Source organism: Talaromyces proteolyticus, assembly GCF_021365285.1.
Source record: "Talaromyces proteolyticus strain PMI_201 chromosome Unknown BGW36scaffold_5, whole genome shotgun sequence".
Taxonomy (NCBI): domain Eukaryota; kingdom Fungi; phylum Ascomycota; class Eurotiomycetes; order Eurotiales; family Trichocomaceae; genus Talaromyces; species Talaromyces proteolyticus.
Window position 1 is genome coordinate 2,475,553 of NW_025764281.1, and position 23,232 is coordinate 2,498,784.

At 43.9% G+C, this 23,232-nt stretch overlaps 9 protein-coding genes across 9 annotated transcripts; 3 read left to right on the forward strand and 6 right to left on the reverse strand.

The window, feature by feature from the left end:
- Window positions 1-491: 491 nt before the first annotated feature.
- BGW36DRAFT_377434 (P-loop containing nucleoside triphosphate hydrolase protein) lies at window positions 492-3,821 on the reverse strand. The gene has a single exon (XM_046215999.1). The coding sequence runs from the start codon at window positions 3,586-3,588 to the stop codon at window positions 928-930; it is 2,661 nt and encodes an 886-aa protein (XP_046073653.1). The 5' UTR covers window positions 3,589-3,821; the 3' UTR covers window positions 492-927.
- A 320-nt stretch (window positions 3,822-4,141) lies between these two features.
- BGW36DRAFT_294432 (phosphatidylinositol:UDP-GlcNAc transferase subunit PIG-A) lies at window positions 4,142-5,776 on the forward strand (the record flags this gene model as incomplete). Its single annotated transcript, XM_046211100.1, has 4 exons — window positions 4,142-4,172; window positions 4,227-4,261; window positions 4,323-4,711; window positions 4,762-5,776. 4 exons carry the CDS (start codon window positions 4,142-4,144, stop codon window positions 5,774-5,776), a joined length of 1,470 nt encoding a protein of 489 aa, XP_046073654.1.
- A 208-nt stretch (window positions 5,777-5,984) lies between these two features.
- On the reverse strand, window positions 5,985-6,584 carry BGW36DRAFT_358696 (uncharacterized protein; the record flags this gene model as incomplete). Its single annotated transcript, XM_046213992.1, has 2 exons — window positions 5,985-6,443; window positions 6,492-6,584. 2 exons carry the CDS (start codon window positions 6,582-6,584, stop codon window positions 5,985-5,987), a joined length of 552 nt encoding a protein of 183 aa, XP_046073655.1.
- Window positions 6,585-7,059: 475 nt separating this feature from the next.
- On the reverse strand, window positions 7,060-8,271 carry BGW36DRAFT_460965 (ADP-ribosylation factor family protein). The gene is made up of 2 exons (XM_046222118.1): window positions 8,038-8,271; window positions 7,060-7,930 (listed from the first exon to the last, which is right to left on the reverse strand). Exons 1-2 carry the CDS (start codon window positions 8,084-8,086, stop codon window positions 7,281-7,283), a joined length of 699 nt encoding a protein of 232 aa, XP_046073656.1. The 5' UTR covers window positions 8,087-8,271; the 3' UTR covers window positions 7,060-7,280.
- Window positions 8,272-9,728: 1,457 nt separating this feature from the next.
- On the reverse strand, window positions 9,729-10,665 carry BGW36DRAFT_377439 (uncharacterized protein). The gene has a single exon (XM_046216000.1). The coding sequence runs from the start codon at window positions 10,503-10,505 to the stop codon at window positions 9,870-9,872; it is 636 nt and encodes a 211-aa protein (XP_046073657.1). The 5' UTR covers window positions 10,506-10,665; the 3' UTR covers window positions 9,729-9,869.
- Window positions 10,666-11,305: 640 nt separating this feature from the next.
- Window positions 11,306-12,382, reverse strand: BGW36DRAFT_294275 (uncharacterized protein; the record flags this gene model as incomplete). The annotated part of the gene is made up of 1 exon (XM_046211079.1): window positions 11,306-12,382. One exon carries the CDS (start codon window positions 12,380-12,382, stop codon window positions 11,306-11,308), a length of 1,077 nt encoding a protein of 358 aa, XP_046073658.1.
- Window positions 12,383-15,359: 2,977 nt separating this feature from the next.
- Window positions 15,360-16,491, forward strand: BGW36DRAFT_377440 (uncharacterized protein). Its single transcript, XM_046216001.1, has 2 exons — window positions 15,360-15,513; window positions 15,578-16,491. The coding sequence occupies exon 2, from the start codon at window positions 15,806-15,808 to the stop codon at window positions 16,154-16,156; it is 351 nt and encodes a 116-aa protein (XP_046073659.1). The 5' UTR covers window positions 15,360-15,513; window positions 15,578-15,805; the 3' UTR covers window positions 16,157-16,491.
- Window positions 16,492-19,170: 2,679 nt separating this feature from the next.
- On the reverse strand, window positions 19,171-20,908 carry BGW36DRAFT_377443 (putative vacuolar calcium ion transporter). Its single transcript, XM_046216002.1, has 3 exons — window positions 20,411-20,908; window positions 20,259-20,342; window positions 19,171-20,200 (listed from the first exon to the last, which is right to left on the reverse strand). Exons 1-3 carry the CDS (start codon window positions 20,777-20,779, stop codon window positions 19,388-19,390), a joined length of 1,266 nt encoding a protein of 421 aa, XP_046073660.1. The 5' UTR covers window positions 20,780-20,908; the 3' UTR covers window positions 19,171-19,387.
- A 325-nt stretch (window positions 20,909-21,233) lies between these two features.
- On the forward strand, window positions 21,234-23,207 carry BGW36DRAFT_377444 (uncharacterized protein). The gene is made up of 3 exons (XM_046216003.1): window positions 21,234-21,912; window positions 21,974-22,902; window positions 22,964-23,207. The coding sequence occupies exons 1-3, from the start codon at window positions 21,499-21,501 to the stop codon at window positions 23,028-23,030; spliced, it is 1,410 nt and encodes a 469-aa protein (XP_046073661.1). The 5' UTR covers window positions 21,234-21,498; the 3' UTR covers window positions 23,031-23,207.
- The last annotated feature ends 25 nt before the right edge of the window (window positions 23,208-23,232 follow it).

A 23,232-nucleotide genomic window follows, 5' to 3' on the forward strand; every position in this document is an offset into this window, starting at 1 on the left:
TGCATTTCGGGGTTTGGAACGTTGAAATAGAGCGGATTTATGCATCCGGCGGAGGGATTCGACTGTAATGTTTATTTTGATTTTATTCGGGTTCTTATATATCAACTGATATAATTTATAAGACCGTTGAAATGTTGCGACTTGGTTGATACGAATGGGCTTTGCATTATAGACCCGAGATTGCAGAGGTAGGCATCTACAACCTCGGCATCTATCAACGCTCAGTGCCATTATTTTCTTTCTCGGTGCCACTTATTGGCATATTAAGATAAAATTGTGGTCAAAGCCCCTTATAGCTAGCTGCATCAACTGTCGTCATAAGTGGAAGGCCTGACGAGATGCTTTCTGAGGCGGAGATCTCCGCCTCCGCTGCCAGTCGTTCATTCTAGGACGTCTCTGACTCTGTCTAGAATGTCACTCGAACACATGAAATTAAGAAAATACAGAAAGGCATACCACGACACGATTTCGAAAACTGGAATCCTTCGGAGGGCTAATGTTTCCAAATGGCTGAGTCGCTTAGGGTAAATAGTCCACGTGACTTCCTTAAAAGGACATCAATTACAACCCAATTTGGAAAAGAAAACGTTAATTTTGAATACGGTGGAAAATATTAGGGGCTGGACCAGATAATTTGTAATATTGCTTGACTGCGGCCTCTCATAGACATACTCGTATGTAGGTGTGAGAAGTTTGTGTTTTAACGCAGAGATAAGAGCAATTTATTGATGGCCATGAAGTTTGGCTTGACGCTAAAGATATGCTGGAAATATTCTAAAAAGTCTTCTTGATGATAATTCCCTTGGATTGAGCTTGCAGGAAGGTCACCTCAAAAGTCATGTATTTATGCGGTGCTGATATGATATTGTACATGCATGTGTAGGAACCGACCCTTGTTTTTGATTTCATATAACTCGATATCCAAATTCATCCCTTTACTGCTTTCTCCAACTGTTCTAACGCATTCGCGAATTCCGTTTTCATTGCCTTGGTATTCTTTATAGACTTGGTTTGTTTCACGATCTTTCCCGCACGAACGACCTTCTCACTCCTAACTATGGTCTTCTGGAACCACAAACCTTCACGGTGCTCAACGAGTGACCATGCATGGCCTGATTTGCCTGCACGCGCAGTACGCCCAACACGATGGACGTAGGTGGTGATGCTCGTTGGAATGTCGTAATTGATAACCGCACCCAAGTCAACGAGGTCAATACCACGAGAGGCGCGGTCAGTAGCCACAATTATTTTGACTTTTCCAGCACGATAGTTTTTGAGGGTTTTGCGGGATGAGGAAGAATTGTTCGATTTGACAATAGTGCCGATTTTGCTCTTGAGAGATGGATTCATGAGACCAAGGAGAAGAGATAACCGTGCTGCAGATTCGGTCGATTTTGTGAAAATGAGAACAGATGTGCCGTCATTCTTGGCGGCGGGTTTAGCTACCGATTCTTGGACAGAAGCCTGGTCAGATTGAGACCCTACATCTGAATCAGCATCGGATTCTGAGCCCGACGTATCATCTGTTTCATTGTCCGAGCTAGAGTCTGAGGTCGAATTGGATCCTGACGTTGAGTTAGAGTCACTGTCACTATCGCTTTCACTTGAATCATCATCTGAGCTAGTGTCGTCAGAATCAGAGTTTGCATCGCTGTCCTCTGCTTCATGTACGGCGTGCTTTTCAATCTTTTCAAGTTTGTATGCATCGGTAGCAAGAGGGCCCCAAACAGTTTTGTTGATCTCTTGAAGCAACAATCGCATCAAATGAATTGGCTTTTCAGAGCCATCATTCGCAGGTATATAGTGCTCCTTCAAAGTGGAAGGGAGAACGAATTGCTCGCTCTCATGAGTAGCTTCGTCTGCCTCCGATCCAGACTCCTTTAATCCAATGGCAACTAGCTTAGGGTTGTTGAGACGAAGAGAATGAAGTTTCGTAATGTCGTTCGTCAGCGTTGCACTCAAAATAACCTTTTTTGGGTCTGGGGACTTCAACGGATGACCCATACTGTCCATGACTGGGCCACCCAAGTTGACGGTTTTGGCTTTGTGTAATTCGGTCATAAGAACACTAACCCATTCCTGAAAGCTTTCATTAAGCAGACGGTCGGCTTCATCAACGACCAACCATTCCAGATGTCGCAAGCTAAAACCTTGAGTCTGGCGGATGTGATCAACTAAACGACCCGGAGTCGTGATCAGAACGTCGACATTTGGCTGTGGCACCTGGATGTAGTGAGGTATGGAATTTTTAGAAAGCTCGACTTCGTCTTTGTATTTCAAAAGATCGAAATTGGCCCAATCATCCTCCGCCAGCATTCTTTTCTGATTTTCAGCGAACTTTTCAGGATTATACACTTGATCCCATCGAATGAGTTTCTGCTGTTCATCTTTGAGGGCAACATTTCCAACAGCAGTGCCAATTCGCAAATTACTACCACATACCTCAAATGCTTCCCGGGCCTGCTTAACAAGCTCTCTGGTCGGTACTACGATGAGACCGCGAAATCTGGGTAGTGAAGCCCGCTCGAGTGACTGATCCATTGGAAGGACGTATGACAGGGTTTTCCCAGATCCTGTTGAGGCGGATACACACAAGTCTCCGTAATGTCGGTAAGCCTTGTCAATGAGAAGTGGAATGACAACCGCTTGTACCTCCGTCGCTTCGTTGTATCCATGTTTCTCGAGTTTAGAAGCGACTGTCCGATCAAGATTCAAATCACCAAAACCAACAGGTTTTCCGTCCTTGTTTTCGTATGGAGACTTTGTAACAGGACTGGTGATCCAATTGGGCATCGTGGAATAAGTGGGCTTCTCGTGCTTCTCTGGAACCGGCTGTGGCTGTGGAAGTGGCTCTAGACCCTTAGCAACAACTGCTGTTCCTTCCTCCAGAGTGGCCTTATTGTTTTGTTTATCATCCTTCTTCTCACCATTAGGGTTTTTGGCCTTTGTGGACTTTTCGAATTTCCTCATTATTTTAGAATGTCTTGTAGCAAGATCGTCTTCCACTCTCTCTTCATGTTGATGCTTATGTTTGCGACGTGCATCTATAGTAATTTCGCTCGTTTCTTTAATATCATCTCCACCCACTTGACTTCCTTTATTATTCCTTCTCTTGAGTTTCTCGTTCTTGGGCGTACTGAAAAGTGTTCCCACGGCATCGTAATTGTTGTCAGGCGTTGATTTGCTCTTTGTTCTTAGATCTGAAGTGCTCGCAACGGACGTAGTAGGAGAAGGACTCCTGTGCTTTTGTGAGCTCTTCTTCTTGGTTCTCTTGCTTTCTGTATCTTCATGGTCATCGTCCGCCGAAACAGCACCTTTTTGCCTGGCTTGAGCTTGCGAAACACCTTCGCCTGCAACCTCTGGTACCCGAATTTTATCTTCGATCGCTCCATATTTCCTAGGTTTCCTAACATCAGAGTCTGCGTTTTGTTCTCTCTTTCGCCTTTTCAATTTCGGAGCAGGACTTGTGGGCGAGGATGGCAGAGGAACATCAGAGGGTTCGGGGTCACGGTGTCGTTTCTTTGACGATGACTTCAATGACTTAGTTACATTAGCCTCTTCACTGGCCAACTTCATCTTTTTAGCCATATTTGATCAAAGCTAGCGCCAACACCAAGTTGGGCGGAATGTACGGAAGCGGTATCCAGGTAAAAGGTTGGACGGAGCGATGGAATGACTCGAAAAGTGGGATAGAAGATAGTCTGAGAGGGAAAACAACGGGGCTAGGAGAAGAACGGGTGACTAATAATCGTTGAAGTGTTATCGTCTATTGTCAAACATTTCTTTCAATTCCTTTTCGCATTATTCACCTTCTTGTGTCGGTAGGAACGCCTGACAAAATTATTTGCGGCGGGCGCTGTTTGACATGGTACTGCCGGCATAAAACTCACCGCCCTTGGCGCCGCTAGGCGGTGACGAAGGCCATCAGTAATTGCCAGGGAGAAACGATGTTCACGACGAACTGTTCACAAACAACCAACTTTGTCTGATAATGTTTGGCAGAATGGAATAATCGAACTGGCTATCTGATACGCTCGACAGAGCGAGTCAGGCGATAAATTGCCCCCAAAATGCCCTACAACATTGCGTAAGTGAGCAATCAATTCAAAGGGTATAAACTCTCGGCTGAAGACAAACCAGTATGGTTAGCGACTTCTTCTTTCCCCAGCCAGGTATGCCTACTTCACTCGCTCAAATGTCTCTTTTGAAATCTAATGACCTTTTAGGCGGTGTTGAAAGCCATATTTATCAATTGTCTACAGTAATAGATGCCCCATGGCACGAAAGTTGCGTGGAAACTAAACTAACAGCCAATTGATTAGAAACTGATTGATCGCGGTCACAAAGTAATCATTATCACTCATGCATACAAAGGCCGGACCGGAGTCCGGTATCTCACCAATGGCCTCAAGGTCTATCATGTGCCTTTCTTCGTTATCTACCGCGAATCAACCATGCCGACGCTCTTCTCCTTCTTCCCCATCTTTCGGAATATTATCATTCGTGAACAAATTCAAATCGTACATGGCCATGCTAGTCTGAGCAACTTTTGCTCTGAAGGAATCCTCCATGCGCGTACAATGGGGCTGAGAACGGTGTTGACCGACCATTCTTTATTTGGGTTCGCCGACGCTGGATCGATCCTCACAAACAAGCTGCTGAAATTCATTTTGAGTGACGTGGATCACGTCATTTGCGTCAGCCATACTTGGTATGCTACCCTGGAATTCTGCCTGACGAACTATACTGATCATAGAGAAGCAAGGAAAATACGGTGCTGCGAGCCTCATTGGACCCTTTGATGGTATCGGTCATACCTAACGCCGTTGTCGCAGATAACTTTCGGCCTTTATCGTATCCACCTGCAGAAAGCAGTGTTGGTCCTGCGCTACGACCTGCTCCTCAAGTTATCGGCCCTAATGACACAATTACGATAGTGGTGATATCGCGCCTATTTTATAACAAGGGAATTGATCTTCTCATTGCGGCTATCCCTCGAATTTTGGAATCGCATCCAAATGTACGCTTCATTATTGGGGGGTCTGGTCCCAAAGCGATTGACTTGGAACAAATGCTGGAAAGGAATATGTTACAAGATAAGGTGGAGATGCTGGGTCCTGTGCGGCACGAGGAAGTTCGAGATGTAATGGTTAAAGGCCATATCTACCTGCATCCGAGCTTAACAGAAGCATTTGGAACGGTATTAGTGGAGGCCGCAAGCTGTGGTCTTTATGTTGTATGCACTCGCGTGGGAGGTATTCCTGAGGTATTACCACAACACATGACTACGTTCGCCAAGCCTGAGGAAGATGACCTAGTCCTGGCAACTGGGAAAGCAATTGCGGCACTTCGATCTAATAAAGTGCGAACGGAACGTTTCCATGACCAAGTCAAGATGATGTACTCGTGGACAGACGTTGCGCGACGAACAGAGCGTGTTTACAATGGTATATCAGGCGCAATAAGCGAGTTAGAATTCTACGGCCACTATCCTGATGCTGGTTGGGACGTGGTTCGAGGACGAACACGTAGCTTTGCTTTAATTGACCGGTTGAAGCGCTACTACGGATGCGGTGTCTGGGCTGGCAAGTTGTTCTGCATGTGTGTCGTGATTGACTATTTGCTATTTGTCTTTTTGGAAATGTTATGGCCACGAGCCAATATCGATATTGCTCGAAGCTGGCCTAAAAAGCCAGTTCCACACCCAGATGCAGCAGCGGCAATGACTGGCAATATGACACGAAGTACGAGGGAACGCCTGCGTGCTATCTCCTAACAATCCGTATATTCGTTCTGGCTTTTGTATATTATTTTTATGATACCCCTTGCTGCAACTATGTAACTTCAATGTGCTGCATCTACTAAATTTATATTATCATTGGGTGCGACCCTTGTGCATTTGTTCATGTCCTAACTTTTGATACATGTAATGAATTTGAAACACCTCGCTGCTACTGACTTGTCAACCTCCGCGCTTTTGTAACTCATTCGTGCTCCCGGGCAATAGTCTCCGCACTTTCAGGAAGCATATCCTCTGCAGCCGGCGCACCCTTATCACCTCGTTGTCCGCCGTGAGTCCAATCACGCTCAAGACCTCTCTGGCCATGACCAGTCCCGCCTACACCCTCATATCCGGAACCGTGATGCTTGCGATGATGCTCACCATTATGACGTAGCTCATTACTAGTTTGGCCGTCCATAGGCTTGCCGAAACCTTTGTCAACGTCGGCAGAAGTAGCACCTGGGTATGAGTCGAGGGGATTGGTGTATACACTCTCTTTCCCATGACCACGGAGAGTGCTGTCGTTGTTGGCCTGGCTCGGGGTTTCATTGATGGGATTCGGGAGATAGGAGCTACTAGCCGGTGCAGTACCAGGTGGGAGAGTTTGCGCATGGAATTCAGGAGCCTGGTCATGTGCAGACACCTTGGCTCCAGGTTTATGCTACAATCTGTTACCAGGTAATTCATGCCATCTGGCTGAAATACTTACCCATTTCTCGGTCTTGGGTGTCTCGCGAGGAGGGTTAGGATGGAAAGCCCCGTGGCCGGCCGCGTCGACAGTTTGGGTGTTTCGTGATGCCATTTTCATATGAATAGTGCGCTGGCTGGTTGCAGTAGCTTTTGGTGTTGGTAGCGGGTATCTTGTTAGAATCACGATGAGGATTTTGAGGAGATAGAAGTAGAATGAGCAGGTTATTAAATACTCAGCGACATTAAATACTTATATTTGGCAGTCACTCTGTCGATGTGCACAAATAGCTGACGAGGGAGTTGGTCCTGATAGCATGACGTCAAACTGAGGTATGCAGAAAACTCAACCAATGCACTCCACGAAAACAAGGACCTAGAAGTTAGTAGATACATGCCACACACATTCATAATAATACACTTGCTCAGCTGTTTTTTCCTCTGTGCGTATCTACTTGTGACGTCATCTGACATCAAGCGTTGGACTATCTAGGTACAATGAACGAGACTGGGAGGAAACAAGCTCAACCAGATATAAATGGAAAATATTACAGTTTCTACATACGGAATCCGCATAGAATGTATCCGGTCATTTCTACAGGTGTCAAAGCCTTAATTACATAATGAGATGGCAGAAATAGCAGTTGAACGAATCCAATGTGATATGCAGGCACATATGCGCCCTATCTATAAGTAACTGAGAAAAAATTTGGTATCTCCAGTAGGTATCATGACATCTAAACCAAAAAGTGTCGAAAATAAAAGAAGAAGAAAATAATGCCGGCGTAGTCAAGTCCACCAAACAACGGCGTTATCGCATGAGGGGGGGCCGGCCCTCCTTATTCCATTTAACGCGGCTCTGAACCCATTCCACAGCTTCAGGAACACCAGTCCCAAGCAGGGCACTGACAGGAAGGACTCGACTGTCGCGTACACCCGCGCCCTTCTCACCTTCAAACACTTGTCGAACAAATCCTTCCTTGATTCGGACCACCTCAACACAATCCTCACGGTCTTGTTTGTTTGCCAGGACCAGAATCGGTACTCCGGCCACATCTGCATTCTGCAGGACAGACTCCAACACTTGCTTGCACTCGCCGAGTCGGCCATGCTGCGCGCTGCTCACATTGTCACCACCGTTACTTGCTAGAGCGGCCCCTGATGAGAAATCGTCCAGTCCTTCCCCGACATCTGTACTGTCAACAACAAATATTATAGCATGACAACTAGCATAATAGCTCTGCCACAGTCCTCGCATGGTGGTTTGTCCACCGACATCCCAGATCTTCAAGTACATGTCTTTCAGCGGAATCGTTGCCACGTTTTGGCCGACGGTGGGGACGGTGCGACCGACAGTTGTAGCTTGGGCACCATCAGCTGACGGTAGATATATAGCTTTTATTTGGGAGAGAAGGGTCGTTTTGCCGGCATTGTCCAAGCCCAGCAGAAGGACAGAGTATTCTGCGCAAAGAAATTAGCTCGAGTCTGATATCAAGGATAACTTCTTATTTGACGCCGCATTGCATATGCCGTGATCAATAAGATTATAGGGCAAAGGTAACACTCACCCTCCTTGCTTGTAGCATATAAATAAAGCGACTTGGCGAGATGGTACATGTTTATGGGTAGGCCGATGGGGGCATGGCGGTAGGAACGGGGCCGGTCAACAGAATGTCACTTAAGACCTAGGCGTCATTGACGGAACAAACCCCACGAGGCGGACTCGTATAGAATGGCGAGCGACGGCTGTTGCTGAATCGAATATTAACAATAATGTGTGTGGTGGTAAGCAAGAGCTCAAGAGACATGGTTATTTTTAGGTCAGTGCCAGCCGCTTCCAGGCCACATTGCGGGCTGGAAAGCGCTAAGCCCTTTTGGGAAGATTATGCTTTTATTGATGATATCGTCTACAGCGTTTACCTTGTTCACCAAGCTATTTCTATACATGGCCTTCTTATAGTGAATTACGGTCTGAATTTGGAAGGATTGGTATGGTTTCTTCTCGGCTTCACCTCAGTCAACCATTTCCTTGGATCTATAAAAGGCCAACTTAAAATAAAATTTCAAGCTTTCTACATGTATTTTTAATTAAGATTAAGATTAAATCACTAGTTGCCCTCGGTAGCAACCCAATCGCTGCTGTCGGGATAGATCAAGTAGCAATAACTAGACCTGTAAACGTGTCCGTATACATTGTATAATATATATAACGTGCACTCTCGTTATAACAAGTGATGGAATCCTGACCGGGACTGGATATGTTGAGGCTGATAACAGCAGTCGCCTAGCGCGCAAAACATGACAGAGTAAAGAGACGAAAGAGAGTAAAAGAGGTGAAGGCGGTTTTACTGTAATCGGAATAGCGAGTGACAGGAAAAATTGGGGAAATAAAGTTTGAGGAACAAATAAACGAGAGCATTGGGAGAAACCAAAAAAAAAAACACTCTATACTCCATGGGACACTGCAAATAGAATGAAAAGAATATGGGGTGGGTTGAGGCTAGTAAATTATGAAGCTCGAGCTTCTGGTTAAACACGGCATAGTATCCCGGGCCTCGGGATTGTGTAACGGTACTGCAAGGTTTTCGGGGATAGGCGAGGGAAGTTCTAATCATAAGGGGGCTAGGTAGGATGCAGAACAGTGGCAGGCGAGCCGCATCGGCGAATCTTCAATCTTCAGGGGAGGGCTCTGGGCCTCCACTAATCCCCAAATGTCCCCAAGAGCCTCAGCCCGACCCGAATGATGCCTACCATACGATTTATTCTACTTTAAGGCTTAATAGATAATTAGCTATGTTACGTCCAATGCATAGTAGTTTTAGCTTGAAGACCAGAAGGTATGTTTTACTGATGATAGTGGTAGGAATCATGGTCTATAATCGTTGATTGCAATTTAGCTACAGTGGGATGTCCTACCAGTAATCCATATAACATATAGAGTCGTATCCCAACAATAATAGTAATTAATCTTAAGTGACTTAAATATTATTAAAGACCAGACTGTTTTCATTATATGAAACATGTACCGAATATGATTCTACTTTTACCTTTTCATTTCATTTTCTTTCAATATGATCCTGTATTTTTATATTAATATTCACTCTTTCTTATATTATATTTGGTCTCATGAAACATGAAAGACAAAATATTGGTGGTTATAAACTTTGTCATTCATTACCGACCGGAAAAGGAGTTTATTTACCCTAAATTCTTCAAGACCTGCCTTACTTTTTCTTTTAAGGGAAGATCCTGGCATTGTGTTGGCTTGGATTGTACCTACTGATAGAATGATGTAGGCTATGCTCTATATCTGATATTTTGCTACACTTGGATTTGTGAGAACCCTAACCTCATCCTGAGATTGTACTCCTATCGATGATATGAAATACAACATAATCGTTCACCTGCTACCCTCCACTCGCATACATCGCATTCTTTTTCGTCTGGACTTGTCATGTGTTACGGGAGCGGATGCCGAATTGCCAATGTCACGGTGTGTCACGCTGATACATAACTCCCAGGTATGAGATATTCCATCCCCGTTTTTGAGATCGGCAAGTCTGCGCCCAAGTTCATCGATGAAGGCAACGCTCCGGTGACGGCCTTTTTCGCAGCATACCGTCAATATAAGAGATGCATCATGGAGGTTTTTTGGGCTCTCTTCCAAGTCAGAAATATTGTCAGGCTTGAAGACGTTCCCTGAATTACAGTCTCTAGTCGCAGCTTTCGCTGCTTGTATAGACTCAGCCTCTATCCTGAGTGCATCAATGATATCATTTTGAACCTTGCCCAAAATCGCTTCCACACAATCATTATTGAGGAACTCCTTCTGTAACCGTCTCGACAAGCCATTTGAATTGGCCCGAAGATTTCGTGGGGGGTTTGGCAGGTGTCGGATGCTGTACGCTAGCTGTTTAGAGGAGCGTCCTTCAACCCCAGTTTGAACAATCGGGCCATTAATGTGGCCGTACGAGAAGAGAAACACAGATATCACTGGTGGCGCTAGACCCGCTGCTGTAGGACCAGTAGCCTCCATATTGGATACCTAGTAAGGAAGGGGCCTAATAAACACCGTTGAAAGCTCCAAGGAAAACTAGTGAACAACGAGGCTGGGGGGAACTGCACAGTTTACTCAGAGCCCTCGGACTAGTAGAGTTTCTGCCGCCGCTAGATGCGGTTTTCATTGTTGAGAGATATTCGGTGGGCAGGCCACCTTCTACGTTAAGACTAACTAATTCCTGTGGCGTGGAGGCATGATGCCCGGGTCCCGAGCCCATTAGCGGGCTGCCTCGCTGCCTAACTTCTCGGGAGTTAGTGGTAATTAGCCCGCCCAGAATCTTATGCAGTGCTTCAGAACCCACCCTCCAAGGGCATATACATAAAATTGTTGATTGGGATATTGATCGTTGGACTGAGCGTGATCAGCATACGCGTGCGTGTGGTACCCTTTTATAGGGTTAATGAGGCATAGAGATTTGTTTGCATTAGAGCACGTTATTAAGAATGCGGTGTTATTAGGGTCGTGTGTTCAATGTTACATATGTATGCTGTAATAAATCCTAGGAATATCGGGTCAATCAATAACTAGATTAAATGTTGGTGTCTATCTACTGAAAAACTAAGTACATGTATAGAAAGAAGAAATATCTCGTCATTACTACAGGTATTAATTTATTATAACGAAACAATACATATATGTGCCATTCTTAGTCCTATACAAATATCAATTACATCTGATTCCTATTGCTACCGATATGAAACTTGAAGTGTCGGCTAAATACATATAAAGTATTTGCCTGTCAGGAATGGGACACAGAAATATTACATACCGAGTATCTACCCAGCGTAAGACGCTATAGCAGGTTCTTTGGTAGCTTTGGGATGATAGGCAAGGATATTTGGTACCGCATTCACTATAATCGACTCGCCCAAAAGGGAGTCCAGGCCAGGTGCAGCTGCAGCCTTGCATAAGGTCTGAATATCTAGCCGACTTATCTGGCCAGGCCCATCATGAGTTAGTGCATCTTCTATGAGACCCCATGCCACAGAGTTGTAGAGCGCTCCTTCATGTAACACTATCTGTGTGGAATTCGAACAGACAGATTGAACCTGGTTATTCGTAACACCAACATTTCTTGCATCAAGTATGTACGCAGACGCATTCTTGCCGTCTTGTGGCTGAACAATCTCGTCTGTCGAAGAGTAGAATGTTGTAGTGGGAACGTAGGCACTATCCCCGCCATTATTGCGAAGTGTTGCAATGTATTCCGATGTATTCTCTTGCTGAAGAATAGATGGCTCGCAGAGGTCCCCGGTTAGGCCTGAACAGATAAGGATGGCCTCAGTAGTACCCTTAAAGTCCGGACTCAAAGCGACAAAGTCGTTTACCACCTCCCGAGTGGATGGCCAGTACTTCAATGACCACTGTATATTAGGTCCGCCCTGTGACCAAGAAACTAGTGATATATTCTTTCCTTTGCTAACGCCAGCGATGTAGTTAATTGCGTAGGCGACGTATTCTGCGTTTACTTGAGCATCCCCAAGGCTGTATCCAGGGATATTCACCCATACAGGATCCGCGTAGGAGGTATTGGCCAGCAGTTTGCCAAAACCATTGCTGTAAGTTGTGCCTGCTGGAAGTGAAGTTCCCGGGATCAAGATAACGGGGGATTTTGACCCGGAACCGTATTCGAACGTAGATGGAATGTAGATAGCGCTACGAAGAGTATTCTCGCTGAGGCTGAAAGGTGCATCGCTGGATGCTTTTTGCGGGAAAATGGTAGTTGCTGGTTGGGCCAAGTTCGTATTATTAAAGGAGTTTACCCCAGTTGTCTCGCGGCCCAAGAGTCTCAAACTTCTATGGGTAGGGCTTGCGAGTGCCACAAGCGGCGTGAGTATAAGAGAGAAGATCATAGATTCACTGAATATCATCTTTTGTTTTGGTGAGAGGGATGTTTTGCCCGGTATAAGTTGTAAACCTGTTAGATGTTGTATTGACAGAGTATATATCAAACAAGATATTGTCGACTCTATTTATTTCATATTTCGACAGGAGATATCACTTGCATGCCGCGGAGAAATTCTCTTTGCATGTGCTTAGAAAGGAAATTTTCCATCACATGTAATCACGCGATAATTTCCAATACAGCCTCCTCGTATTTCAAAATGTTTTCTTCTCGCTAAAGACAAAAGGCTAATAATGAAACGGGGCTTACAGAATCCACGATTTGAATGTTGGTATATCCTATATAGAAAATATGAAGGTATGAAAGTAGCCGAATGGAAATGGGATAATAAAACCTTTGATATATATAAGTGACCAGTTGGCAGCTTTTAACAATGAATGTTTACACAATTATCCAATTTTACGACTTTTGAGGTGTAAAGTATTGATTGTAAGTTATTTTCGATTGTTACATGTAATAATCAATCCAAGACCTTATAAATTGTTGAATATTACTTGAATGGACAGTAAAAAGTGTCAGCTTACAGGCAGGTATTTTCTGTTGACATGGTTCTGCGGTTCTCGATGCGTATAACATTTGAAATGCCCAAATACAACATCTTGGCAGAACTACAATGCTGTAAAATAAAGCTCTACCAATCGGCCTGCAATTAACGAATTGGATAGACGAAGACTTAGACGGTGCCAACATATCAACAGGCATTAAGTTTTGACCGACGGCGTTTATCGAGACAATCATATGCTTAACTACTTAGTAATTTTCTGAATTACAGGACCTTTAGAGGATCATCATCCTGGTTCTACAACATCAATTCAATCTCCGAGCCAATAAATTAATCACTAGATATGTAATACTAAAATGCACCTGACGTGTCATCACTGGATTAATACATCAACCGATAAATTAGAAGATGATCACTTAATAAGACACTTGTCGGGGTATCATGATGGGGCTTCCTGTTGACTTTACCTTTTCTTTTACATCTAAAATCTTTAGTATGGGATAAATCACAAATATATGTTCAACGCTGCGTTTTTCTTGTTCCAATTTGGAGGCTTCAAATATCGGGATTAGATACACACTCGATATATCGCTTTTAGGTATTTTGAATTACCTAAATAATCCTTCAACGGGCATAGAAGACGCTATCTTGACATTTGAGAGTTTCATCTATAAGCATGTGATTTCAATGTTATATTACATCTGCGTGGGGTAAAGGGTTGTTGGGGTGCATATGAAATCGATCTACATCGGAACAACCTCCAATCAGAAAGCAGTAGTTTTCCTCATGTAACAACTTGCAGATTTGCTGAGTGTAACCACACTGAGACTATAGTTTATTCGGTTAGTCTTAGTATTTCTAATTGGAAAAAATATTTAGATTTGGTTTGACTTTCCCCCCAGATTGTACTGGTATTGTCTTTTTAGCCACCGGTCTTCACGGCCTCGGCAGTTTACTTAAGCCCCCATAAATTCGGGGTAATACTCCCCCGCATTTATCGCTGATTTGACCATTAAATTTGATGAGGCCTTGTCGCTTAGCGTTACCCCTGAGAAAAGAACCCGGCGCCAACAAAAATTCCCTGTGCATGTTAGGTATATGCCGGTTGTCTATAGAATTCAAGGTAGATTGATGTCATCTATAACACCGAATCCATAGACTACCACGAATTTGAATATCTAAATAAGAGAAAGGAAGACTTCACTATAACAATGAAAATTATATCTGCAGAAAGTAGAAGAAATAACGTTGAAGCCAGCACATGGGTAGTTTGAGAAGTCGCAAACGGAATATCCTGATACTACTGGAAATGCCCATTAACTCGAAACTCCTTGGGTTTTCGATGAAGACACGTGAAATGGAAAAAGGTGTTGAATTGGCTTTACATGTGGAAGATGAGTAGGCTAGCTGTTTGATCCAACTCGCGTGTCGACATGACTGTGCGTGACCGAAATTTCCGTACATAAGCCTAATAAAATGAGTTCCCTACAGCTTTACATGTGATGTGAAAACCAGCCAATTAATTATTATTCATCAATCGAAACGTGTGTAAGAGGTAGAAAGCTATTCTGAACATAATTCTCACCAACGCCGAGGTAACGTTTAGTCTAGCTAGGGAACCTACATACAATTGGTGTACAAGGCAGGAAGCACTATCGAGGGGTTGAAAACTGATTGAGATCGATGATAGTCCGTAACTGACCCCCTTAATAACCATTCATAGCGCATTATATTGATGTAGGGTTATGCCCTATCTTCCAGAGTATGTCGCAAATGAGGATATGTAAATGATGGATTTTAATGTTTTGTGGTATTATTGCTAGTATATAACTGAGTCGATTGTCCACCGCTTGCCTTAATTCGTGTCATAATCTTCAAACGTTCTATTTACCAGACAGACAAGGCAGTCGTGCTCCGATTTTCGGTAATTGAATATCTGGGTTGGACTGCGCATTACTACTACTGCTACTGCTGCTGCTAGTAGTTTAGCATGCGATACTGCGCAAGCTCTTGGCTAATACTAACTCGTAGTCCTTTGATAGGGCCTTACTATGCTAATTGCTAGGTGAGTCAACGGCCTGGAATGGCCGCCTGTCTTATGCCGTGTGAAAAGCCAAGTTCTTCATCGTAGCTAGCTTGAAAACACATCTCATTCCTAGTAGCTCCCAACTTATTTACGTTGACTCATCGCGAATCATCAGGCGACATGTTTCCCAGACTGATTCAAAAGTCATTTCTTCTGGGCTGGTAAATAGGCAATGACTATAAGCTGACCTGGAATGTTTTTCAACAAGCTAGTTAATTGCTGCAGAGTATCTCAACCAAAAAATTTCTAATAAAGTGTCAATTTATATTGAATTGTAGTCTCTTCATTGTCGTTTCTATAATAGATCAAGAATACACTTCTATTGTTAAATCAGTGCTGACTGAGGCAAAAACCAACGGCCCCAGGAATATGATGTCATTGTTTGGTGCAATGCGGATCCACCTTTTCTTCCATTTTTCCTCCCCACAGACATTGATCTGTTTCATTGATATATTTATTTTCTATTATATACTTATCTACATTAGATTGTGTAAGAGAAATCTCTTCTAGGAGACATATCTTGTATCATCAGTAATAACATGCTTGTTCTGCAGTTTAGAACATCCGATGCATCTGAAAGACGAACTTATCCACCAACAGGTGGAGCAATGATCAGTCACAGCCTCACAGCTGATCTTGGCATTCCGCCTTCTGGAATATAAAAGGACTGATGTATCAGTGACATCTCTCTGACCCCACATCAAATGTGAAGACACGAACTTTGGACTTTCTCCTACTAAGCCTGAACTGTTCGAACAAATCGGTATTACCACAGCCACAAAATGCCCTTGAATATCAGCGCTTTTGCCCCGGGACCCGGGGGTACGACAATGCTGGGAGAGCGCGGTGGCCTCGATGCAGCTGCTCAGCGAGGTCTGGAGCGTCAGAAACGAGAAAGAGAAGAGGCAGCAGCACGCGAAGGCAAGGTTCTCGACGACACCATGTCTGGAACGACTCTCGCCCTAGAAGACACAAAACCAGAGATCAATGAACAGTACCAACAGTCTCGGTCCAATGGTGAACTAGAAACGAAGAGTGCTCCTCACGGCGACACAACGACCGATAAGAGCAAAGGCCCCGCACCAAAAGAGGGCGAAGGTAGATGGGAGAGACTCAAGAATCATTTCCGATGATATATTTCTCTATCTACGTTTGCTCTTACATTGAATCATTTGTGCTTGTCTGTTCCTTTCAACATCATATTTACACTACACATGTAGGAGCATCAATGGCTAAGTTGTTGGGAAATTGACCGAAAGGAAAGAAACTTTTCTTTCTGTATATGGCGCATGGACTCGCGGTGACACAAAGAAAGCCTTGGTACTTTTGTATTTTAGTGTTGTTCCTTTCAGAACCTATCAGCTATAAATGTTATATACAGAAGCATGTGAAATAGTACGTACCATCCGGATATATTTCTCCTATATATAGCCTTTCTGACCAAATTGGATTGGCGCTTTCTCGGCTACTCTTATACCTCGAGATTTCCAGCGGTTACATCAATCGACATGTACGGTCGAAATCTTGTTAAAAGTATAGAATTGATGGATGTGTAGACACTACATGTACTCTGGTAAGTTATAATACCTAAAATTGTTGTTTGCTTGTGCCACATGTCGGACCTGAATATCACCTAACTCGTTTTCATTTACTCTAGTCTCAATTTCGTGCTCACTTGTAAAACAGAAGCGTTTGAGTATGGCCGCGCAAAGGCAGCCCTTGCCTGCGCCATTCGCCACCAATCAACTCTATTTCTAGCCAAAGAAAAAAACTATGTGGGTTAGTGATCTAAAAGCTATATATGTATAGACAGTGCCTACCTCTAACTTCCTAGCATCTGTTCAGCTGAGCTAAAATCACAGGACAATTTTATACTCATTTCGTTTTGAATAGGGTTAAGTAGAGATGGCTGCTTGCTAGAGGTGTCAATTACGGTCTGTTTCACAGCATCTAAGACTTCTCGGGGCTTAGGAAAGATGTTTAGATGACCGTGAACCCTTTTCGTTGCTACACATTTGACTGGAGTAGAAGAAGACTACACTAGCTATCTTACGAGCGACTGTATCTACATCAACTTTGGGGTAAATTATACCCGCGTCGTTCCTTCCAAGCGCTAGAGGGAACCGCTTTAATGATTTCTACGCATTCTGAGCCACCCGCTTCTCTGTGGAAATTGATCTTTTGAAGCTGATATTGTCAATACTGGAGTGAAGCATCACAAGACTGCTGATATTATTGTCTCCACTAGCGTTTGAAAAACATCGGCTGAAATAATTGGAACCGCCAGTTCAGCGAACTTCAAAGTGGCGCAAAGTGGCATTGGCGAAGGCTTAACCATGACTCTGTTACCCATAACTGGGGCTACGGCAATCTTTGCTACTGCGAAAACTAGCGGGAAGATCCAAGGACATATTGCAAGGACATATTGCTCCTATAACTCCAAGAGGATGATGTGTAGAGAAGGTCTCGAGTTGATAATCCTCATATTCAATCTCACCCGGCAATTAATCGCCCATAAACATATGTCAGTACTTCCATGATAATTCGGCATCTGGTTGACATTACCATTAAACCCCCAAAACTGCAATGTAACATCGATTTCCATGTTAGCAAGTAGGTCATATAAATTAAGTTTCAGTCCAAGAATTCAACCATTAAACCCAAGAGTGTCAATTTACGAATTTTCCAGTCTTCTTTGCTAGAACTGGGTGTATTTCACCCCTTCGGTTTTCCAGTTCATCAGCCAGTCCGACCAAGTACCCTCCCTCTTTCTTTGACAGATACAAGCACCAGGATGTGAAGGCTTCTTTTGCTGCAAGTACAAAATCATTCAAAGCTGACTCATCGACGGCTGGCATATCAGAGTTTCCCTTTGACCCTAGAATCTACTGTTGTTGTTGTTGTTGTTGTCACCACCAAGCACGCCTCTCAGAGTTGATACTGTTGAAGGATATTTTAGAACCAGAATCAAGGCTATCAAATTGTCTCGGTGATGATCATGGATTCCCTCAACCCTAAGATGTTTCTCACAGACTACAAGGCATGATTTTTTTATTTCAGCCAAAATTATATGTTATTGAATGCCGTGCTCAACAGTCGATAATGGGGGGTTCCCACAATTTAAGTCCTTTCCATATTCTATGTGGTGATCATTGAGGATAATTTGTTAGAGGTACAAATCCTTGGAAATTTCCATTGACAAGTTCGGATCTTGTTTCGAGTTTTACACCAACATCCGTTTCAGGTCTTCTATGTGCTTCAACTTCTAAAGCTTTGAAACCGGTCTTTCCATCGTTGATACTTCTGTGAAAGCAACCCAGCTCAATTCTACACAATCGGATAAATTTCTGATCACAATCCCTTTTTACTCTTTTCGCGATTTATCGTGGTGATAGTAGTGCTATTCTATTGTATTTTTAAGTTTATAATATGCCTTCGTTCTATGTGGCGGGTTTCTGCTCTATGGCTTGAAAGTAGCAAAGCTGGCTAAGTAGAAGCCTTGTGTCCAAGTAGTGTAGATTTTAGTATATGATAGAACTACATGGAGAAAGTGAGAGTGCCATCAGAAAACAGATCCGTATTCTGTATTCTAGGAATCGATCTATCAATTATCAGGAAAATCAGCGAAGGCCTCCTACCTCTACCGGGAAATTCCTCCATCTGGGGTCTGGAAGATTGAACTGGTCGTAATACTCTAGTCTTTCAATGCTCATATTTTTTCATGAAGATCAAATTAATTATGTCTTTTCAACCCATTAGTGATTCTAGCCTAGCTTTTGGTTCTTAACAGACACTGTCCGACATTGTCGTTATGGAAATCTATCTCTGACATAACAACTGAGGTCACGGCAAATAATTCAGTTTCTAATAATACCTAAACACAATTAAACTAACTAAAGAAGACAAATTTAAAATTCTACATTCAAATTCTCCTCCACTTAGGCTTTTCTCCGTCCAGCCCCTTTTATGGGTCCGTATTACTAAAATACCTTGTTCGAACTTTATTTTGTGAATTATTACAAACGCGTTGAAATGTATTGAAGAATCTTGTTGCCTAGCGAAACTAGCTCAGGTCATTAAATCCACATGCAGATTGTTTAGTCTGTCTTTCGACGAGGACCATGTTTGAAGGAAGCACTGCAGGGGGAATTATATATATTGACATGGAAGTTTTGTGACTTTCTTCGTTATCAACACAATTGGTTAAGAAATCAGGGACTTGTACGTGAGGATCGGTTTTTCTCTATAGGTTCACACAATATGTTGTGAACCAAATATGATAGTCCATATATCAGATAAGTAATTGCGCCTTTCTTTTCTCGACTAGATAGTAAAAGTAATTAGTTTTAGTTAAATTAAAATATCTATTGATATCCACTGATACCCTCGATCAGCACTTCTGAATCTTGAGGATGCACATAAAAGGCTATCCCTACAATAACGTACGTTCCCATCAGCAAAATGCCTTCTAGATAATTTGCCTGGCCTTCGCGGACAAGACAATTCACGACAATGACGGAGAAAGAGAGCACAACAGTCTCAAATGTGTTAAAATAGAGCGACATAGGCTTCCCTATTATCCATCCACAGATGACCAGAAACGGCGTGACGAACAGGGAAATTTGAAGAGTCGCGCTTACAATCAGACTGACTCCAAGACCCATTTTCCCGGCTCTTGCAGCGCTGACGGCGGCTGTAAACTCGCCCGCATTGCCGACGATAGGGACGATGATGAGCCCGATAAAAGCACGACTGATATGCCATGTTTCGACGATTCCGTCAACTGAGTCAACTAGAGCATCGGAGCAAAAGGTAACACCAAGCGTAGCAAGAAGTAGGATTATGCTCGACGGCCACAGACTGAGCTGGACTTCATTGTCCAGGGTCTGGTCGGGATCGGTGTTACTGTCATCAAAAATGTCGGCGTGGCTTCTGAGCTGAAAGTAGAGGTACACAAGATAGAAAATAATAAGGACAATAGCAGTGGCGCGAGACAGACTTAGAATACTGTCATCCAATTCCGGACGTTTCCATGGTGTCATTGTCCCTAATGCAGAAGGGATTATGAGCGTAGCACAGGAGACGACCATCAGTGATATCATGACGCCTATCACATCTGCATTGAACTTTTGGTCCTCTTTGTTGTAGCAGCCGAAAAAGAAGGTACAGCCCAGGATCTTTGCCACATTAATCAGCCAAGTTTTTAATGGAAAATGCTGCGGACCAAACACATACCAAGAGAATGCCAGAGAGAATGCTCCCCACCATACTCGACTGCACGATTCGAATCTCTCCTTGCCTTACGGCTGTAATGCCGACCTGGAGAAAAGAAATATTAGTCCGACCATCAAGCACAGACTGCTACATAACAAAAGAGCAAAACCTACAATCATTTCTAGAGCGTTGCCAAACGTCGCATTTACCAAGGCACCCAGCGTCTGGCCTGTACTCTTTGCTAACTCATCTGTCGCAAACGACAACACTGATGACAATGCTAGAATAGCGAGAAAGTTGAGAACAAAAACCGAGGACGTGTCCCAGTCATTTGTGCTAGCCACCAGGGCCACCGGGACAAGAAAAAGAAACCAGTTCACAATGCTCTGAAACCAAACCACCTTGATGATACGGAAGGTCTCCAAGGTCGCATTTTTAAGCAATGAATTTCTACCTGAACGAGGCGCTGACGACGGGGTACTCCGGTTGAGCAGAGGAGTGGTCGGTCCCGGCTCTTGGTTTGGCGAATCTTCCGCAGACATCGAGCATCGATGAAATGGATGGTATCGGTGCTCACGTAACTACGAATGCAGTCACCATATCAGAACCCTCGGTGCTGGGGATCTGTGTCAGTATTGTTTAAGATTGTCTGGTGGATAAGGTGTGTAACATGACGGCGTCACGCCGCACTGGAAGGAAATGCACAGGGTTACCTAATGCCCCGTACGATACCGTACGCAGTAATTAATTAATTAATTACTGACTAGCCCTGAATAGGTCCCCTTGCATCTGAGGGATTTTTGCACCCCGCCATTTCCAGCCGCCCGACTCCAGTGTGACGTTTCGAGACAGACTATGTCTTTTGCATCGGTTAATATATATGCATTTTTTTAAGCAACGGACGTGTCTTTCTGATAGCTGCTGAACACATCATTTACGTCCTGGCAGGAGATAAAGCTTGATACGCAATACGGGTCAACGAATATAGGGCGTCTCGGCAGTTACCGATAACACTGATACACGGTATAATGTTTTATAATACCGTATTATACGCGTATTCAGCATCCAACATTACGTGGTGGGGATGACCGCAGCTAAAGCGCCGAGACTTGACGAATCTCATCCAACACACTTCACCGACGTGTAATAACAAAATCAAATTAACAATACGAACCCGGATTATGATAGTGACCATCAATGTGTCACAGATTTCATTTCCTCTCTTTTACAAGTACACACTGGGGACAATTTCAAGTCGTTAATGCAAATCAAGGCTTCCACGTTTTCAAGAAGTCCTCCTCTTTTCTCAGGCCATCAACACAAGCTGCCAAACTACCCTGGCAGCACGATGGCCACTGACTCTAATCAGCATCAGCTCTCTGCCTCTGGAAACACTCAATATGGGCTAGGTCGTCAGTCGTCATCGCACCCATATCATAAGACTAACGCACGTATCGTGAGCGGTTACTTCAATCTGCTCTTGATCTTCGTTCCGCTGGGGATATGTTCAGCAGCACTAAAGTTTCCCCCCGTTGCTGTGTTTTGCCTTAACCTGCTAGCCATCACTCCACTTACTGCCTGGATTACATTCGCAATCGGCCAACTATCCTTTCATATTGTGCGCATCGCGGATGAATTGCTCAAGGCGACATTGGGAAACCCAATTGAAGTACTGGTAGGATGAACGGCCTCTCCAACTTTAATAACAAAACACATAACCAACTTTCTTCCTTCAGATTGGACTGGTGGCTCTGAGCCAGGGCCAGACGCTTAATGTACAACGTATTGTGATAGGGAATATTGTGCTTTTTTCGCTTCTGGTAATCCTGCACACTCTTAGTTCTGATTTCCACCTTTATCTTGCTGAACCATTGCTTCTTCAGGTTCTTGGATGCTGCTTATTCGTGGTTGGAAGCCAGCAGAAACGAGTCGAGTTCGACCGGACCACCACGAGCATCACGTCGTCGCTGACTATCATTGTTGCCATTTCACTGATTGTTCCAACTACCATGTCTGCATTTCCACCCACAGATGAAAATGGGACCGTGGTCCGTGACTATGCTTCCATTCTCCACGTCTCTCATGCGGCTGCAATTATCTTGTTGATTTTATGTATTCTTTTCTTCTACTTTCAGTTTCACACGCATCCTAGCCTTTTCCGGGTGACTTCCACTCAGCAGCTACCGGCCTTTGACTATACAGACGTTGGCTGCCGTGGTAATCTGCATAGGCAAGCATTCTTAAGCCTTAACCGCTGGGTCGCCGCTGTTGTCCTTGTTGCTGCAACTACTGCTCTAGTTTCATGTATCGTATTTCTACTAAGAACGGTTGATGAGGTTGAGCGCACAGTCGGAATCAGCTCCGCTTTTCTCGTGACAGTTCTCGTGCCCCTGATTGGAAATGTGAGTAAAATTACTACAGTTGTGGCTGTCGCAAGACGCAACCCCGTTGATCTGGCGATTCGTGCTATCATGGCAACCAATTTGCGACTGCTCATCCTGATTATGCCTGCTTTGGTGATAATCGGCTGGATACTCGACCAACCGCTGACGCTCCAGTTCGATCTCTTTGACGCTTCCATTCTATTTCTCGCCATTATGGTGATGAACTACCTAATTCAGGATGGCCGAAGCAATTACTTCGAAGGGCTTGTCTTGATGGGAACGTGAGTTCTTCCTTCGATCACAGTTCGTCAGTATAATCCTCGTCCCTAACCCTCGACATAGGTACATAATTATTGCGGTGGCTTTTGAGGTTCGCCCGATACCTCCTGAGGGGGTTATTATTTTATAGGTGGCTCTCAAAATATAACAGTTGCATAACGACGTCAACCAGCGTAATCCTTGCCAATAAGCTTCCTGGTGAGGTATTCGATGGCGTAAATAATATGATCGATAATTACATGCCTAGCGGACTAGTCTCCATGTAGTGTAACGACTAGAAAACAACATCCCGCCCCGTATTCGTTATGTATCGGGATCATCAAAAACAAGCC